Source organism: Oncorhynchus kisutch, linkage group LG10 (assembly GCF_002021735.2).
Source record: "Oncorhynchus kisutch isolate 150728-3 linkage group LG10, Okis_V2, whole genome shotgun sequence".
Taxonomy (NCBI): Eukaryota; Metazoa; Chordata; class Actinopteri; order Salmoniformes; family Salmonidae; genus Oncorhynchus; species Oncorhynchus kisutch.
Window position 1 is genome coordinate 58,810,822 of NC_034183.2, and position 20,543 is coordinate 58,831,364.

General features: G+C 45.7%; 1 protein-coding gene across 3 annotated transcripts in view; it reads right to left on the reverse strand.

The window, feature by feature from the left end:
• LOC116375874 (protein shisa-8-like) overlaps positions 1-14,024 on the reverse strand; it is a 95,329-nt gene extending 81,305 nt beyond the window's left edge. The window contains exon 1 of one of the 3 annotated variants that reach the window (XM_031834256.1): positions 10,775-14,024. In XM_031834256.1, coding sequence (XP_031690116.1) covers positions 10,775-11,316 — 542 coding nt within the window. In that variant the 5' untranslated portion in view covers positions 11,317-14,024. The remainder of the gene's footprint in view (positions 1-10,774) is intronic. The other 2 variants (XM_031834255.1, XM_031834254.1) reach the window with 2 other exon arrangements.
• Positions 14,025-20,543: the final 6,519 nt, after the last annotated feature.

The window sequence follows — 20,543 nt, forward strand, 5'->3', positions numbered from 1 at the left end:
TCTTCCTGCGTGTTTTTGTGTTTGCCCCCGTGTCAAACTAAGTGAGCACATCATACACTCATCGCTCTTCAGGGCTGAAGACGTCAGAAAGAGTTTTGGGAGAAAGCAAAGAGACACGCTACATCAGACAAGAGAGGGGAAAAAGAGCCACTCAAAAGGGGAGGGGAAGGGACTTGTTGTTTTTACACGTGCCACAGTATTGTCTGCTCATGTTTGTGGTGGTGAGGGTATTTGGAGCAGATGGAATGCACTGGGATGAGAGAAGAAAACGATCATGTCTGTCGAGCCACACAACAGACACTTCCTGTTTTCGTACAGACTTGTACAGTCTTTGCACCTGCCAAAAACCGAGGATTGGTTTTGAATTGAAGGCTGCGGCATCTAGAGGAGGACGGCTCTCAGAAGTGTGTGAACAGGGTGGTGTGGAAGACAGAGGGCTTTTTTGAAAAGTCTCCCACTGCCAGAGACAGAGACAGAGACAGAGACAGAGACAGAGACAGAGACAGAGACAGAGACAGACAGAGACAGACAGAGACAGAGACAGAGACAGAGACAGAGACAGAGACAGAGACAGAGACAGAGCAGTCCTTCTCATGGTTTATCATTATATTTTCTGCGGAGGGCAGATCTATGTGCTCCGAATGCGAATGCCCCCCAACACATGTCAGGGTGACTCACATTCTTTTTGATGCCTTGTGAACGTAAGGGGGATCTGGGTAGAAAGGGGGTGAGGGTAGGAGGGGTTGAGGGCGATGGGGGAGAGGAGGGGGTTAGTCACATTGAGAGCCAGCAGCAAAGGACACAAGACACACAACAACTCTTTGGTAATCAAAAAGCATGTGCTTTAGCTTTGCCAAAGAGAGGAAGGAAGAGGAGGATGAGGAGGAGAGGGAGGAGGAGGAGATGTCCTCTGGGCTTGATCTCTCATACAGATGTAGGATCTTAATTTCAGCCAGTTTGCTACAGCAGGAAAACAATCCTGCAGTAACAGGAAATGTGAATTATTATGTGGATTATAATGAATGGACATTTTTTTGTAGAGGTTAATACATTTTTCGTAAGGGGAGAATCAAGTCTGAAATTTGAAAGTGGAAATTACAAACTTCAGAAGCCTTTTTAAACATCAAATACACTACAAGTTGACATGTTCTCCTGCAACAGAGTGATCAAATGACTTATGTCCTGTCATCTCTCCCTCTCCCTCGTTCTATTCCCTTCTCTCTCTATCTAGTCCTCTCTCTTCTTCTCACTGAAGCCAAGTCCCATGTTATGTAACACAGTATCTCTACTCGCTCTTCCATTTAAGGATCAAACAGAAGCATATGTACAATGGGGTTGGCCATGGTGCTGTTGGGGTGTGGGGGATGTGGTCGTTGGTGTAGTTGTACTTGGTCATCTACTCCACATGCAGAATCTTAGTTTTCATGTCGCTTCTCATTGACTTCTTATTTTTCATTGGGCCAATGGGAGTATTCTATTGTGTCCTGTGTCTAGCTCAAGGGCATATCGCCTCCTCTCTCTCTCTCTCTCTCTCTCTCTCTCTCTCTCTCTCTCTCTCTCTCTCTCTCTCTCTCTCTCTCTCTCTCTCTCTCTCTCTCTCTCTCTCACACACTCACACTCATACAGTAGCTATCAGTGTGGGAACCCTCTGTTATTGATCTGACTGTTGCGTCATTGTGACACTGTCATTGGCTACATTGATATGACCGCAGAGTAATTAGTATGCATAACAGTATTGACAGTACCACTTTTGCTGAACTTCACTGTGTGTACAATTTTGCTGTACAGGCTGTACAACAGCTTTCAAACTTCCGGAGTTTGAAAGCAGCATGGTTTATGGAGTGCGAAGGGCAGTGTTTACATAGTATTTTGAATTAAAAGAGTCAAGGTAGTAAAGTTAGTATCATAATGACAAATCTTTCAAGTGAAAATGGATGTACTTCTAGCAAGTATCTTGCAGGTGTATTAGAATATAAAACTTGATTAAAAATACATTCCTGAACACTGCTGAAACCCGTGGGCCCTGTGGTTCTGAGTTGACCCGTGCATCACTATTGAGGAGGTGCTTAAGGATTTAGGTGCAGTGGTGCACAGTGTATTTAATCATTATCACACTGAGGAAGTCTTAATCGTCATTAAGAGCCCTGAAACAGATGAAAGGAGTGATTAAGATCAGAGAGATAGTGTTTTGACCCCTTCACCACGTTGAGGATCTAAGAAGTGTATCAAGTTCCTGTTAAACTGAATCCCCAGAAACAGACGCCTCCGCCCACCATTCACAGATCTCACAAGATACACCACTGGATGGAACTGAGTTTTTAACCACATGGATCCCCCATGCCAACGCTTGATTGTCCAGACCTCCTCCATTTGATATAGGAGATATTAGAGATATAACCTACCTCAAGCATAAGTGCCCCCTGGGAGACAAGGGGCCGTCTCTCGGAGCGTCTCCAGACCGGCTGGAGAGGTTATGGTTACCGGGGTTGTCTGCACCAGCCGTGGGTTTGCCTGGCCATCAATCACCGTGCACCAAAGCCTCAGCAAACATCGGAGTGAGATCGTGAGGGAAATCTAGCCCAGTCAAGATGAATGACTGCAGCATTCCAGCGAAAAAGTGAGAAACTGACGGGGTGATTATACCAGACAGACGGGCGTTACTCCACAAGGCCTTTTGAGAGTGGACATCCGCATTCAGGTGAGGCTTTAGGCGTTGAAAGAGAGATTTTGTCAAAGCCCAGGCTATGTAATGTAACTGGAAGCAGAGAGGTGCTTTGGTTTTCAACAGGGCCCTTCACTTACAGTTCTGGAAATATTTCTCAATGTGCTTTACAGAACATGCTCCTCTTTCATTCTGTACATTTAACTTGAAATGAGAACACGGTACAATGGACAAAAGATAAATCAGTACCAGGCGATGTACAGATCTAGCCATGGCCGGTCCTACCCTGGGGTCGTTATTCCCTGCAGTGGGGTCAGTCAGTCTCTGGTCTCTCTCCACCACAGCAAATGAACCCTAATGGGTCTGTCATTGCGACCATTTACACGGCATTTGGTTTTAGAAAGGCCTTCAGTCACACTGCCGTCCCTAACACCACCGAAGAGTTCAGGATGAATGAGCAGTGGAGGAGCGGAGGGAACGAGGGGGAACGAGGGGGAACGAGGGGAAGGGAGGGAGAAACAGATGAAAGGAAAATAAAGAAGCACGCTGCTTTGCCCGTTTCCCCCTCGAGGCCCGAGCAGAGTTTCACTGATACTCATCTCTCTCTTGTTTTTTTCTTGTGTCTGCTGTGTTTTTCAGGCTCTAGCCGATGGTGTGAACGATAAGGGCCTAGGTGATTACTGAGAGGATGGAGAGAGGGTTGAGGATGGATGGGAGGGTAAACTGATGGGTTTGGGGTTTGCTGGTCCGATAAAGACTGAGGCTCTGATAGTGCTTGGTACTGAGTCCGCTCCAACAAATCGCTACAAGTTAGCTGTTGATGTTCTGTCACTATGGCTAGGGCACTGTGTCAATCCTCCCTGGTTTTGCCCATTACCCGGCCCAGTCGAGTGAAAACAGGACCCGGGCTGTACTGCATGTCCCAGCCGCCGGTATACACAATCATATGCACTCTCTACACACACACAGACACACACACACACACACTCACACACATACACACACATAGCGGCAGTTTGTAGTCCTCACTATTTGCAAAGCCTATACTGAATTATTACTGTAGTGTTATGTGTTACGATGCACATGTCCCATCTACTCAAATGGCTTGTCTCACAACGAAAAATACAGTATTTTAGCAGTTAGTCTCCAGTTACATAAATAAAAAGCCTACTATCAAGAGTTATCTACTGACCTTCATATTCAAGTCAAAACCACGCTGTAGTACAGTTTTAGTAAACCTCATGTCTTGTATGCGTCTATCTATGCTGTGTTAGTTTGCCTTTAGGATAATGTGTGTGAGAGGTAGCTTTGGGATAATGCAGCAACAGTTGAGCTGTGGTCCTCAGTATTCTGCAGCTCTCACTGTGAGGCTCTGCACTGGGGTGTGGTGTGGCCTTCTAAGTGATGTCACTCCCACAAAGTCTGGGATAAAACGTTCTGGGGTTGTTTCTGTATAAAATCTCGGTGTAGTGTCTAGCAGTGGAGGCTGCTGAGAGGAGAACAGCTCAGAATAAAGGTCCAGAACGGAGCAAATGGAATCAGACCATTCCACCTATTCCATTCCAGTCATTACCACGAGCCTGTTCTCCTCAATTAAGGTGCCACCAGCCTCCTGTGGTGTCTAGGTGTTCTAGGGCTTATTAGTGCAAGCAGAGTTTTATTGGACTATAACACATTTTGTTTGTATTGTATGCTCACGTGTGTGTGTATGCGTGGAAAAGACTGTAACTAATGCCGCGCACATAGCACATCTGAGCGTCCCTGCCTGCCCTCATTACCTACACCCTGGAGGTGGTCCCAGTCCCACCGTATCCAGGACACACCTAATGCAAAATCCACTTTGGAGCAGCAGCCTCTCCCATCTCTCCTGACTGCTTTACGGACCGCTCCCCCGACCTGATCTGGAGCGACAGACAGCACACAGGGGGCCACCAGAAAGGGGTCCGAGAATAAAGGATAGAGACATTGGATGAAGGGAGTGAAAGGACAGGACAATTCGAAGTGAGGAGTGATATACCAGGAAAGGCTAAAGGAAAAGCCTAGGGACCACCTGCTGTCAAAAGTGTTTTATCAGTGTGTGTGTGTGTGTGTGTGTGTGTGTGTGTGTGTGTGTGTGTGTGTGTGTGTGTGTGTGTGTGTGTGTGTGTGTGTGTGTGTGTGTGTGTGTGTGTGTGTGTGTGTGTGTGTGTGTAGGCATGTGAGTTTGTGTGCATACATCAGGGCTTGACATTACATTTTTTTAGTAGGACAGATTTTTTAATTGTTCAAAAAAAATAATTGTTTTTTAATTGTTCAAAAAAAAAAAATGTATTGTAATGTTTCCCATCTCCTCAAAAGTATATCTGCCGTTGCAAATGTCAGTCTCCACTCTGTGAGGCACATCGATCTGCAGGTTGAACATGGTGAGATTGTAGACTCGTGAATTGATAGTTAGTTGTAAAGTCACCTAAACGAACTGCACTATCTACTTTACATGCTGATATTGTCTTTGGTATTATTCTGTGTATCTATATTTGCTAGCCAGCCATCCCATAGAGCGTTTTGGATTTTGTAGTCAACTTGAGATGCTACAGATTTCAACAATGTTATTCCATGTTGCTACCAACCTTTTTATAATCCCAAAATGAAACATTTGTTCTCCAAAAGATATTGCTCTCAAGTATGATTGTTATTTGACACTGTAAATTAAGGGAAGGAGTGGTTTTGGGTGAATTTTGTCTTTAAAGGAAATGTCTATTTTGTCTAGGTTGGTAAGATGTAGATATATGTGTATACTGGCTATCATTAGGCACACAATTTGAAGGAAATAAGTGAGCAGATTTTTTGTTTTTATTCAATAAAAACTCAAACTTTTTAGAAAGGGGGCATTTTGCCCCACTATCAGGGCAAAACGCCCCCTGAAAACTAGTGTTAAAATCTACTTTACAAGTTTTATTTCGGATTAGAAGTCTAGGTATCTTATTTTAATGAAATAATTAAATATTGGAACAAAATGACATTGCACATCTCACTGTTAATATTTTTTATTTGATTATTTTTGATCTTCCTGTCTAAATCACCCTGAAGTATCTCAAAATTGATTGTGTAACTCAAGTAAGTAACTTATAGTTGATTTGGACATGATTTGAAAAATGCTAGTATATGTGACATTGACTTGCATTGATTGCCCTAGGGAATATTTTTCTAAATGACAAAATATTAGATCAAAGTATCTCAATGGTTTTGTTGGAGTGAATTAAACAGTTGAGATGAAACAGATTACATTTTTAGTTGAGCAAGACTAGTGGCATCCACTGAAAGTGTTAAACAAACATTTACTGACAAAGTGTTTTTGTGATTATTACGGGGGTTTCAGTGGCATATTAAGTAAATGTTTATAAAATATTTCCCTCAACTATTCTACATCAGCTTATGTCACAAAGTGCTGTACAGAAACCCAGCCTAAAACCCCAAACAGCAAGCAATGCAGGTGTAGAAGCACGGTGGCTAGGAAAAACTCCCTAGAACATGAAAAATAGATTTGAATATTATTCCAATGTTGGCCTCTTATCCAGTTCTGATTGAAGTAATTAATTGAGTAACTAAAAATACACTGAGTATACAAAACATGAAGAACACCTGCTCTTTCCATGACATAGACTGACCAGGTGAATCTAGGTGAAAGCTATGATACCTTATTGATGTCACTTGTTAAAAACACTTCAATGTGTGCCATTCAGAAGGTGAATGGGAAAGACTAAATATTGAAGTGCCTTAGAATGAGGTATGGTAGTAGGTGCCAGGCACACCTGTTTGTGTCAAGTACTGCAATCCTGCTGGGTTTTTCAAGCTCAACAATTTCCTGTATGTATCAAGAATGGTCCACCACCCAAAGGACACCCAGCCAACTTGACACAACTGTGGGAAGCATTGGAGTCAACATGGGCACGCTTTCGACACCTTGTAGAGTCCATGCCCTGACGAATTGAGTCTGTTCTAAGGGCAAAAGGGGGTGGGGTGCAACGCAGTATTAGGAAGGTGTTCTAGGGCGTGTTGAGCCCTGATACATGTTAGCAACCATGTCGTCATAGGTATACGGCTGGTGTATTTCTGTAAATGGTGCATTGCCAATGTTTCCGTGAAGTTTGTTTGTGTGTGCATGTGTGCATGTGTGAGTGGGTGGGTGTCCACAGAAGGTAAATAGAAGGCTGTGAATGGCTGACCCTCACTGGAACCAGTTTGTGCACTCAAGCCTAAAGTCGTTCACCTGTTGGCATCTCTGAGTACAGTGTTCACACCAGAGCCATAATGGCTCTGCCCTCGCATGGATTCCTCTGTAGAGTTTCTGTTTTCAAGCCTCTATATGGATGGCAGTGTTTGTCCCCAGGAAACAATATTTCTCCTGGCTGTCAGTGAATCACTGTCTAAGGTCTCTTATTTTCCAATAGAGCGTTATCGAACACCAAAGTACACTCAGTGCGCAGTGACTGACATGAAGTGACGGACAGTGGCCTCAGTCCCAAGGGACAACAAGGCCAGCCGCAGACGATGCATGGCTCCAAACAAGCGCCCATGCATTATTAATTGGAATAAGTTTGATTCTTTTTTTCGCTCAGCTACACCGAATGCGGGGGCTCATAAGATAAAGAATTTGGTCTGACTCTGCACTGCGGGAGGGAGGTTATTTTGTTGTTCGAGAAAGCATCAAAGTGTTAATTTGGGTTTTTGTGTTAAGTGCGTAGTGGAAAATAATAGGGCATAGAATGTTGTTTTACATATGCATCAGGGACGTCTGTGGAGAAAGAGGTGACAGTATTCATAATGTTAAATCCCCTGTTGAAGACTATACTGGAGGAGTATTCTTCACATCAATAGTTGTCCTTTTAATTTGTGAAGGCAACCACACATTTTTTTCTCTGTTTTCAAATATTTGCATATTTTTTTCTGTCCTGCTGGCATTGGTTTTGCCTGATGACTCACCCTGCATTGGATTCCACTGCTCTATCGATCACTACATACATTCAGTTTAAAACCTCCATCCTAAAGTCATTTGTGTGACTTCAAAATGAGGGGCATTGTACAAAAGAAATTAATCAGCGATTGGATCGTCTCTAACAGGTTTGACCAATCAGAGTATCAAATTTGATAATGTCATCACGTAGGCCGTAGAGTGTGTTTGCATTCTAGAAATCGTCGGGGAGGGAGGCAAATCCAGACTCATCGTGGAGAAGAAAACATCAGTTGGGCAGAGAGATGTGGATGGGTAGCCAGGCAACCATTGGCTATGAATGATCAAGAGCAGTGGTGGGAATTGTTAGAATAGTATTCTAAGTATTGGCTGTTTAGATTCCTGGTGGGTCAGGCTGCTGCCGTGCCCTTGAGGATAAGCTGAATTGCTCAAGGTGAACATCCAGCCGCATTAATGGAATAGCCTTTGTAAAGGAATTAAAAAGGTGAGCCACTCACTGGTAGGTAAAAGCATCTTGTAAGCACACAGGACATGAAATTACATTTCTTAAAGCTTGAGACAGAGCTGAAATATTTCACCCTTCAAACTATGAAATGTTTTGTCCTCATTGAGGGACTAAGCCTGCTGTGCTGCACATACAACCTGCTAGAAACGTCAGGAGCTAATGGTGTGGGCCATAAATCCCCTCCAGTTCGATATCTGAATCTGGAGGGAAACGCAAAGCGCTCTCTCCCCGCTCATCCACATCAGACTAAGCCATGCACGAGATTAGCTGAGTTGAAGTTGGCTTGGCACATTAATAATTCTCTACCCGAACCGGAATCAGCGCATTAAAGGACATGATGCATGTTTTATATCTCTGTGTAGCATTTCACTGAATGTGTGCTGGAGACTATGAGGCTCGCTATGAGGGAACAAACAAACACATGTACCCGCTCAGGAACCCTGGTGCAGGGGAACTGTGGTGCAGGGGAACCGTGGTGCAGAGGAACTGTGGTGCAGGAGAACCGTGGTGCAGGAGAACAGGGCTGCAAGGAGGCCTGGGATGCGGTTCAAACGCAACAGGTTTGAATAAAAATGGTGAAAGAACTACTGAGGGAATGATGGGATATGTGTCTTGCAAGCAGTGGTACAGTGATGGTAAACTCTCCCAAGCTGAGCAGTACTAGGCCTATAAAAACACTATCTCACACAAGTACAGTACCAGTCAAAAGTTTCGACACACCTACTCATTCAAGGAGTTTTCTTTATTTTAAAGATTTTCTACGTTGTAGAATAATAGTGAAGACACCAAAACTATGAAATAACACATATGGAATCATGTAATAACTAAAAACGTTTTAAACAAATCCAAATGTATTTCATATTTGAAATTCTTCAAAGTAGCCAATTTCACAGGTAGTTTCACAGGTAGTGTACTACATGATTCCATATGTGTTATGTCATAGTTTTGATGTCTTCACTATTATTCTACAATGTAGAAAATAGTAAAAAACTTTATTTTATTTATTTTTATTTTACCTTTATTTAACCAGGTAGGCAAGTTGAGAACAAGTTCTCATTTACAATTGGGACCTGGCCAAGATAATGAGTAGGTGTGTCCAAACTTTTGACTGGTACATCACACTTACATTCTTTATCTTAGAAACATGTCCAACTTAGAAAGTATGAATGATCAATTTCACAGGTAGTTTACTACACTTTCAACAATAGAATATCTGATAACAGAAAACCGTTCTTAAAATGTGTGCTCATCTTACTCAATCTCCCATCCATACTGTGCTATAGTATACAGCATTCAATAACATTCAGCTGTTGAAAGGCATTTTGAATAAATAAAATCAATTACTCTTTGAATGCACAACAAACACCAGACATATTCTGTTACGCTGTGTGTGTGTGTGCATACCGCAGGATGCACACACACACACACACACACACACACACACACACACACACACACACACACACACACACACACACACACACACACACACACACACACACACACACACACACACACACACACACAAGCACCACACACACACACAGAGTGAGAAGCAAATTCCAGATACAGTACCCCTGTGATGAGCCACTCACAGAGATTGGCCTTGAATGACAGTTTCCCACAGACAACTGTCACCTTCCCTCTAATATATCACAGATCTAAAGGCCCTGTTTCATACTAATGATCATACCCTTTCTGATATCAAATCAAATCATATCAATCTCTTCAACTTAGGCTCAAGAGATTCATTCAGGAATAGCTAAAACACTTTGGAAAGTCATAGTTTATTAAATTATGTTTTTGTTCAAGTAACATAATTAAAACTATCCCCAGGCATCTCCAATGTTTGTGTGCGTGTTTTATCCGCCCACAACCTTGAAATTGGGGTCTCAGTGAATCAATGGGCCCAGTGACTGGGACAACTGGCTGACTGACCTGATTGGGTTTCTCCCTGCTGATCAATAAGATACCACCCTCTGCCCCTCTCTCTGTCCCCCTCCCCCACACCCTGCCTGTTGTAGGATGGCAGGACGCCTTCATCGAGTCTCGTAAAAACAACCCTGCGCACTATGGTAAATCAGGGGAAATTATCGCTGCCCAGCCTCACGCTCCAATGGATTGCCTTTCCACTCCCCCCCGCCTTTGTCATTGGGCTCATCAACACAGCAGATGACTCGGGTATTGGAGGCTCCTGTCTCTCTCTCTCACTCTCTCAGCCCTGCAGCTTGTCTCCTCTGAGAAAACAGAGCCTGCGAGGGTGTGACTGGGCCCTCTTTTCTCTCAATAATAATACTGGTGTGGTTGAAGTCCTCCTCCCCCAATTGAGAGATCCGGTAATGACTTGTATTAACGCCATCCCTGTGGTCTAATTCTTAACAACCAATAGTACGACCAGTCACACCCAGCCCTCCCTTCACTTTCGCTGAACTAGAATTAGCCCTTGGCAGTGCGCCAGCCAGCGCATGTCAATAGTCCACCAAAAAAAAACAGCTCGAATTCCCTCAGTGTACTAGAAGCCATAGTCTGGGCTCTCCACAAATAGCTTTATGCAAACACTCCATGTTCACACCTATTATCGCTTGTAAGAACACAACCACATCCACCTTGCCCCCAGCTACCCCGTCCCACTGGCCCATGACCCCTGCTACTCTCTTACCTAGAGTTGGTCATGTCTGTCTGGCCACCTCTGCTCTTCTCCAGGCCCAGCTTGGTGAAGATGCCCACCAGCACCATGATGGCCACCACGCCACAGATGATGTAGACGATCATGTGGGTGCGGTCTCGGTCGGGCTCCTCCTGCACCTCAGTGACTGGGGCTGCCGGCTTGCCGGTGTTGGCCCAGACGGGGGTGTCGTAGTTGGAGCAGGACTCCTGCTCCAGGCTGTGCACCTTGAACTGGCAGCAGAAGCGGTAAAAGCAGGAGCCGCAGCAGAACAGGTAGACGCCCGCGTTGCAGTTGAACGGTGGGTCCCATTGGCCCATGACGTCGTAGTAGCCCCGGCAGCGGCTGCCTATCATTGGGATGGTCTGGTCCTCCGCTACAGGAGTGGCCAGCGTAGCTTCCAGAGAATTAGAGGTGGCTGCCGTCTGGTTGGTGGCCTGGGCATCGGCCCCAGCATCTCTAGAGTTCTGACCCAGTGAAGTGAAGCCCAGCAGAAAGCTGAAGGCGAGGCAGATGATCACAGAATGGGCAGCCATGTTTGATACCTGTGGATGCTGCTTCTGTTCAGTTGCTGAAGTGTCTCAAAGCTGGTGCCAGCCAATTAACACCAACTTCAGAAACGCAGGCTTCTTACTGGCCAAAAAAAACTGACATGGAAAAATAGCCTTTTCGGTATTTCATACACTAGAGATTTGAAAAGGAGTTGAGAGCTTATGGATTAGCCTATATTCATAGCAGCTGCCTGAAAGAATAAGAGCTTTCAATTACCTTGTTGAGAGTTATTACGACACTCAGGTACAGGAGGCTCAGTGTGAAGTAATAAATTGCCATCAAGAAGGGGGATGAGCAAGTAAGTGAAACAAACTAACCTCGAATCTCAACCTGCTCCTCACGAATGAGTCCCCAGTGATTCAGTCCCAGACTCAGACACAATCTCAACCTGCTCCTCACGAATGAGTCCCCAGTGATTCAGTCCCAGACTCAGACACAATCTCAACCTGCTCCTCACGAGTGAGTCCCCAGTGATTCAGTCCCAGACTCAGACACACAGTTCTGGCAGCGTTGCAAAAATACCGCCCTTTTCTGCCAAATGTCAATAGCAGATGTGATCTGAAATCTGGAGCACCTCCAGTTTAGGAGGTGTCACCCAGAAATTAACTGTCCCGTGGCATTTAAAAGAAATCTCACCACAATAGGAAAAATGTTATCCGTAAACCAGAGAGATTTGGAATCCCAAAAGTGCCAGCGGAAAAGCAGATTCCTCAAGGCTCCAAGCTCCTTTCTGTAAACGTCTTCATTTAGGAGAGGGACACACAGATTTTAATAATTGCCCTGCCAAGCATTAATCAATGCTGAAGATGGGGAAAGGGCAAACCACTGGAACTTCTAGATAATCCACTTGTCATAATCTATAAATATGTTAGCTGTTGATATTCACCTCTCAGATTATCTTGCCTCGAGCAACTGCCTGGTCTCCACCTGAATGTTCATTTGATTCTTTGTTATTTTTCTTGTAGACATTTTTAATCCCTTTGCTAAGTGAAACATGATGCTCTCATTCCTTTCCTTTCCAGATGTGCAATTCCAGTTAGATGCTATTCTACAATTGGTCTTCAATATTGTATTATGCCAGAAAACAAAAGTATGTGGGTTTTTGTTTCCACTCCCTCCAGCGAAAGAACAGCCTGCAGTTCTTCAATATTGTCCTACGAGATCTAAACTGAAATGATGATTTAGTCCAGATTTAAAAGCAGTCCTCAGCACCTGAGGCAGGCAGCCTTTATCCCACACGCTCACACACACATGCACACACTCTCACAGACACACACACACACACACATTCAAATCCATAGGCGACAGCGCTCCGTCAGTGTCAGTTTGGCTTAATGGGTTTAGAGGGATGGGGGTACAGTCACTCTCTGTTGTTGTGGGTTTCTCTTGGTGCTGTCGGATCGGCTCCACACCACACCTGAGAGGGAACCTAAAAGGATGGGGTCACCAATACAGCTCTGCTGCCAGACAACTACAACCCCACAAGTGCTACCAAGCAGGGGATAGGGGAATGACAAGGGCAGCGTGCTGAACAATCCCCCCAGCCTGTGGAGTCTAGTCCAGTCCTCCCTAGTCTAAATTTATGAGAAGCTCACTTTGAGCGAACATGTGGTGTAATTACATTTCTAAGTAGTGTCCCACTTCTCTACTGCAGTCCCTTCCTTGTTTTCCTTGTCTTCGTTTATTTACCACGACTTTATTTACCACGACCACGATAATCCCTCTCTGATGCTTTTTGTTGTTTCTTGCTCTCTGCTTTCTTCTGTCTTCCTCACTTACCTCTCCCTCTTTCAGACACAACTAAAGAGCAGGCTTTCTGCCGCGTTACTGCTGTGAATACAGGAGGGTATTACTGAGCCTGTGGAATGCGGTCCATGCATTCAACACACCCAAGCCTCAACTCCCCAGCCTGTTCCAAGGGCAGGATAACTGGAGAGGCGACAACAAAAGGCAATGCAAAATCCTGTTTTCAAGAAGCCTTCAAAAATGGGACTGCAGCAAAGCTGTTTGTGTTGTTTATGGTCTTTTATCACGCTCATTTGCAAAAAGCATTAATATGCAACAGTTTTACCAAATGCTGCACATTAAAGCAGTCTTCCAATTGTTATGCAAGGGACCTCAACACAGTCCTTCCCCCAAAGCAGCTTCTGTGAAAACAGGCATAATTTGATATATATGTATAGGAATTTTAGATATATATCACATGTATGTGTTTTCTCTGTTTCTTTGATTATGGAATTCTCCAACAGAAATTGGATGAAACAGGATAACCAACAGCAGTAGGATGCTTTTTTTCATTCCATTCCCTCTTTGTTTTTCTTCAGACGTGTATTCCTCTGTTTCCCTTGTCCCTCGCACAGAGCTTCTTTATCCCGTCTCCGTTGATGTTGCACTACTGTGCTCTGGCAGGACTAAATGCTCACACGCTCTCTCCCTCGCTCTCTCTCTCTCGCTATCTCTCACTCGCTCTCGTGAGCGAATGAGCGCACCTCTCTTGCTGACTCCCCCTCCCCCCCCCTCTCTCTGTCACTGACACCCTCCTCCCTAGGCTGTGTCCCATGTTTTTTGTACTCTCGCCTTCCAAATCTCTCTCTTTACATCTTTCGCCTTCTCTCTTCCTTTCTCTCGTTCTGTTCTCTTTTGTTTTTTTATCCCCTCGTTTATTTTTACCCCCTGTCCAACCTTTTCTGTTTACCTTGCCTCCATTCTCTATCCCTATCCATTTCCCCCTCCTCTCTTTTTAAACCCCCCTCGGTTCAACAGATGAGTGCAGTGGTGCTGACTGCATGTGTGTGTGTGTGTGCATGTGTGAGCGTGAATTTTCTAATGCCTATGCATCCCCCTGGTCTTTGTGTGAGCATGTCTCTAACATGTGCTGCAGGATTTGATTTAGCGAGGGAGTGAGAGAGAGAGAGAGAGAGAGAGAGAGAGAGAGAGAGAGAGAGAGGAGAGGGAGGGGGTGAGCAAAGGAGAGTGGAGAGAGAGGGAGAGGGAGAGGGGGAGAGGGAGAGAGGGAGAGGGAGAGGGAGAGAGAGAGGGAGAGAGAGAGAGGGAGAGGGAGAGAGAGAGAGAGAGAGACAGAGAGAGAGAGAGAGAGAGAGAGAGAGAGAGAGAGAGAGAGAGAGAGAGAGAGAGAGAGAGAGAGAGAGAGAGAGAGAGAGAGAGAGGAGAGAGAGAAATAAATAAATAACGGAACAGGGACTGGAGAGCAGGGAGAGAGGAATTATTAGATTGCAGGAGGGATGGATTGGAGGGGGATTAAGGAAAGGAGAAGGAATAGATGGAGAGTGAGAGGGAGCAAGCCAGGTAGTAGAGGAAGGGAAGATAGATAACAGACGAAAGAGTGAGAGACAAGGTGGCGTGGGAGATTAGAGAAAAGGAGATAATTGAAGACTAGGAAAAGGATATTCTGCAGGAAAGGCAGAGAGCAAGGCCTGAGAGATTAGGATGAAAAGAGAGGGACAAAGAGAAAGGAGAGAGAGATACAAAATTGTATGAATTTGGAATAATCCCTGATTTAATGTTGTACATGAACTAGATTTGGTAGAAAAAGTGCCGTTGGACCTTTGTGCGTTCTAGGCGAATATGCATCCTCATCAGAATACATAGCAAAATAGCGAAGGGATGCTGTTAAATATTTTATTCTGTTTCAAAGCTGTAGACATTATACTCCTTTTGAATATTCATATTTTCCTTTTTTTCCCTCTTATTTTGTTTAACTTCACTGCCCCCGTCTTCTTCTCTCTCTGTATATCTGCATCTCTCCATCTCTTTCTTTCTCTCTTTGAGCTACTGTCCTTTCGCCTACCCATCACTATTCCCTGCACAGCATCTCCTTCTGTCTCACCCTTACCAACCCTCTTTTCCCAAATTCACTTCGGATTTCTGGCAGAGCGCATACAGACATACACACACTAAGGCACTCTGGCACACACACATGCACACACACATGCACACACACAAACTCCGCAACATGCAGTCATATACCCTCTTTCTCCAAGTCTCACATCTCCTCCATCTCATCCACCTCTCATTAATGTTTGTTTTCTTCTCTGACTTCGAATCAAATTTGATTGGTCACATAAACATGGTTAGTAGATGTTAATGCGAGTGTATTGAAATTCTTGTGCTTCTAGTTCCGACCGTGCAGTAATATCTAACAAGTAATCTAACAATTTCACAACAACTACCTTATACACACAAGTGTAAAGGAATGAATAAGATTATGTACATATAAATATATGGATGTGCGGCATAGGCAAGATGCAGTAGATGGTATAGAGGACTGTATACGTATGAGATGAGTAATGTAGGGTATGTAAACATTATATAAAGTGGCATAGTTTAAAGTGACTAGTGATACATTTATTACATCCAATTTTTTATTATTAAAGAGGCCAGAGATTTGAGTCAGTATGTTGGCAGCAGCCACTCAATGTTAGTGGTGGCTGTTTAACAGTCTTTTGGCCTTGAGATAGAAGCTGTTTTTTTTTGGGGGGGGGGGGGTTGTGGGTGTTGTCCTTGAAGATCTTTTTGGCCTTCCTGTAACATTGGGTGCTGTAGGTGTCCTGGAGGGCAGGTAGTTTGCCCCCGGTGATGCGTTGTGCAGACCGCACTACCCTCTGGAGAGCCTTGTGGTTGTGGGCGGAGCAGTTGCCATACCAGGCGGTGATACAGCCCGACACGATGCTCTCGATTGTGCATCTGTTAAAGTTTATGAGTGTTTTCGGTAACAAGCTAAATTTCTTCAGCCTCCTGAGGTTGAAGAGGCGCTGCTGTGCCTTCTTCACCATGCTGTCTGTGTGGGTGGACCATTTCAGTTTGTCTGTGATGTGTACGCCGAGGCACTTAAAACTTTCCACCTTCTCCATTACTGTCCCGTTGATGAGGATAGTGAGAGGTTCATGATCATCTCCTTTGTTTTGTTGACGTTGAGTGTGAGGTTATTTTCCTGACACCACACTCCGATGGCCCTCACCTCCTCCCTGTAGGTCGTCTCGTCGGTAAGGCCGTCTCGCTGTAGGCCATCTCGTCGTACCTCCTCCCTGTAGGCCGTCTCGCCTGTAGGCCGTCTCGTCGGTAATCAAGCCTACCACTGTAGTGTCGTCTGCAAACTTGATGATTGAGTTGGAGGCGTGCTGGGCCACGCAGTCATGGGTGAACAGGGAGTACAGGAGAGGGCTGAGAACGCACCCTTGTGGGGCCCCAGTTTTGAGGATCATACTAGACTACAGGTCTAGTGTGAAATTGCCTGCAGTAAGAAAGTATGCTGTTGAGAAAGACGTCAGGCAATGTTGCTGTTCTGTGAAATATTGCACTCGTGTTTACTGCTGCCTGCAATTATCTATTGAGATGGAGGGGGGAGAAGGAGTGAGGGAGGAGTGGAGAGAGGGAAAGATGAGATGGATGGTGCGGCAGAAAGATGGAATGGTAGGAGGGGGGGGGGGGGGGATAGAGGGCAGAGAGGGTACAGGCTAGACGAGAGTTCTCTCTTTAATCATTTTATTATTTCCGTTCACCGGGTCTGATAGCACCCCTGTGGCACTCATATTTCTTTTAGCCTGGTTTTGCCTTTGCAGCACACATTGTACCAATCTGCTCCCATCAAAAAACCCTCCTAAACAGAGAGTGGAGAGCTGTTCCTGTTGCATGCTGTATCTCCCCCCTCTCATCGTTCTAAATAAAAGATGAATGTCAAAATATATTACATGTCATCATCATTCCTTTTTCCAACCCTCTGTATTCATCTCGCTCCCTCCACCCGCTGTCCCCTATGTCCACTATACGGTACCTCTTAATCCTCCCCATCCTCTCTCTCTCTCTTTCTCTCTCCCTCTGTCTCTCTCCCCTCTCTCCCTCTGTCTCTGTCACTCTCTCTCCCTCAGTCTCTGTTGCTCTCCTCCCCTCTGTCTCTGTCACTCTCTCCCTCGGTCTCTGTCACTCTCTCTCCCTCTGTCTCTGTCGCTTTCCCTCCCTCTGTCTCTGTCGCTCTCCCTCCCTCTGTCTCTTTCACTCTCCCTCCCTCTGTCACTCTCCCTCCCTCTGTCTCTGTCACTCTCTCTCCCTCTGTCTCTGTCACTCTCTCTCCCTCTGTCTCTGTCACTCTCCCTCCCTCTGTCTCTGTCACTCTCCATCCCTCTGTCTCTGTCACTCTCTATCCCTCTGTCTCTGTCACTCTCTCTCCCTCTGTCTCTGTCACTCTCCCTCCCTCTGTCTCTGTCGCTCTCCCTCCCTCTGTCTGTGTCACTCTCCCTCTGTCTCTGTCACTCTCCCTCCCTCTGTCTCTGTCACTCTCCCTCCCTCTGTCTCTGTCACTCTCCCTCCCTCTGTCTCTGTCACTCTCCCTCCCTCTGTCTCTGTCACTCTCTCTGTCACTCTCTCTCCCTCTCCCTCTGTTGCTTTCCCTCCCTCTGTCTCTGTCGCTCTCCCTCCCTCTGTCACTCTCTCTGTCACTCTCTCTCCCTCTGTCTCTGTCACTCTCCCTCCCTCTGTCTCTGTCGCTCTCCCTCCCTCTGTCTGTGTCACTCTCCCTCCCTCTGTCTCTGTCACTCTCTCTGTCACTCTCTCTCCCTCTGTCTCTGTTGCTTTCCCTCCCTCTGTCTCTGTCACTCTCTCTCCCTCTGTCTCTGTCACTCTCTCTGCCTCTGTCTCTGTCACTCTCCCTCCCTCTGTCTCTGTCGCTCTCCCTCCCTCTGTCTCTTTCACTCTCCCTCCCTCTGTCACTCTCCCTCCCTCTGTCTCTGTCACTCTCTCTCCCTCTGTCTCTGTCACTCTCTCTCCCTCTGTCTCTGTCACTCTCCCTCCCTCTGTCTCTGTCACTCTCCATCCCTCTGTCTCTGTCACTCTCCATCCCTCTGTCTCTTTCACTCTCCCTCCCTCTGTCACTCTCCCTCCCTCTGTCTCTGTCACTCTCTCTCCCTCTGTCTCTGTCACTCTCTCCCTCTGTCTCTGTCACTCTCCCTCCCTCTGTCTCTGTCACTCTCCATCCCTCTGTCTCTGTCGCTCTCCCTCCCTCTGTCTCTTTCACTCTCCCTCCCTCTGTCACTCTCCCTCCCTCTGTCTCTGTCACTCTCTCTCCCTCTGTCTCTGTCACTCTCTCTGTCTCTGTCTCTGTCACTCTCCCTCCCTCTGTCTCTGTCACTCTCCATCCCTCTGTCTCTGTCACTCTCCATCCCTCTGTCTCTGTCACTCTCTCTCCCTCTGTCTCTGTCACTCTCCCTCCCTCTGTCTCTGTCGCTCTCCCTCCCTCTGTCTGTGTCACTCTCCCTCTGTCTCTGTCACTCTCCCTCCCTCTGTCTCTGTCACTCTCCCTCCCTCTGTCTCTGTCGCTCTCCCTCCCTCTGTCTGTGTCACTCTCCCTCCCTCTGTCTCTGTCACTCTCTCTGTCACTCTCTCTCCCTCTGTCTCTGTTGCTTTCCCTCCCTCTGTCTCTGTCACTCTCTCTCCCTCTGTCTCTGTCACTCTCTCTGCCTCTGTCTCTGTCACTCTCCCTCCCTCTGTCTCTGTCGCTCTCCCTCCCTCTGTCTCTGTCACTCTCCCTCCCTCTGTCACTCTCCCTCCCTCTGTCACTCTCCCTTCCTCTGTCTCTGTCACTCTCTTTCCCTCTGTCTCTGTCACTCTCTTTCCCTCTGTCTCTGTCACTCTCCCTCCCTCTGTCTCTCTCTCTCTCTCTCTCTCTCTCTCTCTCTAGCCAGGGGACAGAACATCAGTCCTATAGTCAGTAACTGTCACTCACTATAGATTTGTTTTGGTTCTGGTCTCTTGGATGTTGGGTGCGAGAGGAAGAGATGGCGGGAAACAGATAGTTAGAAAGAAAAAAAAACAAAGAGAGACGGAGAGATGGACAGGTGGAGAAAATTGAGAAAAAGAGGTGGGCTGAACCCAACTCTAATGACTTAACTCTGCCTACAGCCTAAACCAAGAGAGAGAGGAGCATATTGTCTGGTTCAGAGGCCCTAGCTGCCAGGCCGAGTTCGGGGAGGAAACAGTGGGAGTTTATTGCCTAAAATACTGTTACGTCTGGACGCTGATTGATGTCTTTGGCTATTCTACCATTTTTCCTGATCGCTCTGATACTGCAAGCACCGATGCAAGCGAGTGGCCCGCCGACACCCACGCATTTGACTACAGGGATAGACATTGCACACCCAGCATTGATCTGGTCCACTCCAGACATTCATATCTTGTTTGTTTTTTGAAGGAGGTTGTGTCCCTCCTAGGATGATTGGAAGGAGGGGTTGAAAATTAGAAGTGACATGGTAAAGTAGATGGAGATTGTGAATGGCTTACCGTTACATTCAGAGCACTTCCAGTATTTGTTCATTCCTGTGCATGCGAGAAAAAGTGTTTGTGTGTGAGCACATGGTGTGTACATACCTTTGTGTGTTCGTTTTACATGGTTATTACTGTGTTTTTGGCACTAGTATGTTTTATGTGCTGTCGTTGTTGACCGGTATTAAAATGCGTCTGTTTACTATAATCCGCTCTTATACTTATACTTAACACTTATAAACAAGAGAGCTTTGTCAATGGCTGAGAAACTCTCTCATGGGAATGAATGGAGATTTAGTTCCTTTGCTAAATGTACTGGCCCAATTATTGCCAGTACAGAAATGTGCGACAGGTCAGGCCCATTTGCTCTAATATCTCAGTCTTCCGGCCCAGTGTTTTTCCAAAGGGAAAGACTGGGCTTTGGAAACCGCCCAGAAACCCAATCTGTTGTGAAAGGTGAGTGAATTTATTCAGGTTGTAAGATAATGTGGGACAAAAATCTATTGTACATCTTGCATTTTTGACCAATAACCTTGAAGAAGTTGTTAGTATTATTTGTGGTTGTTATTATACATCAAGCTAATTGTGTGTAATTAACCTTTTGTTTTGTAGCTATTCTTGTGTAAAAGAGTATGTTATTAAATCCTTCAAAACTCGCATCACTTCCTGACATCTCATCATCATTGACCCTTTGCATGTTCACTCTCTCTGTCCTCCCTTTTCTCCATATTTCAACCAACCATGAATATGTTTTATCCCACTCGTCCCCTCCCTCCCTGACCCAGCTCAATGAGAACAGTGCAGAGCTAATGTATTGCAGTATTGATGCACCTCGCCAGTCAGTCAGTCTCTCGTCACTTATAGAATGGACTTACCTCCTGGCCAGGCCATGAGATCTGTCTGTATCCGTCTGTCTCCTTGTGGTCTTAATACCCCTGCA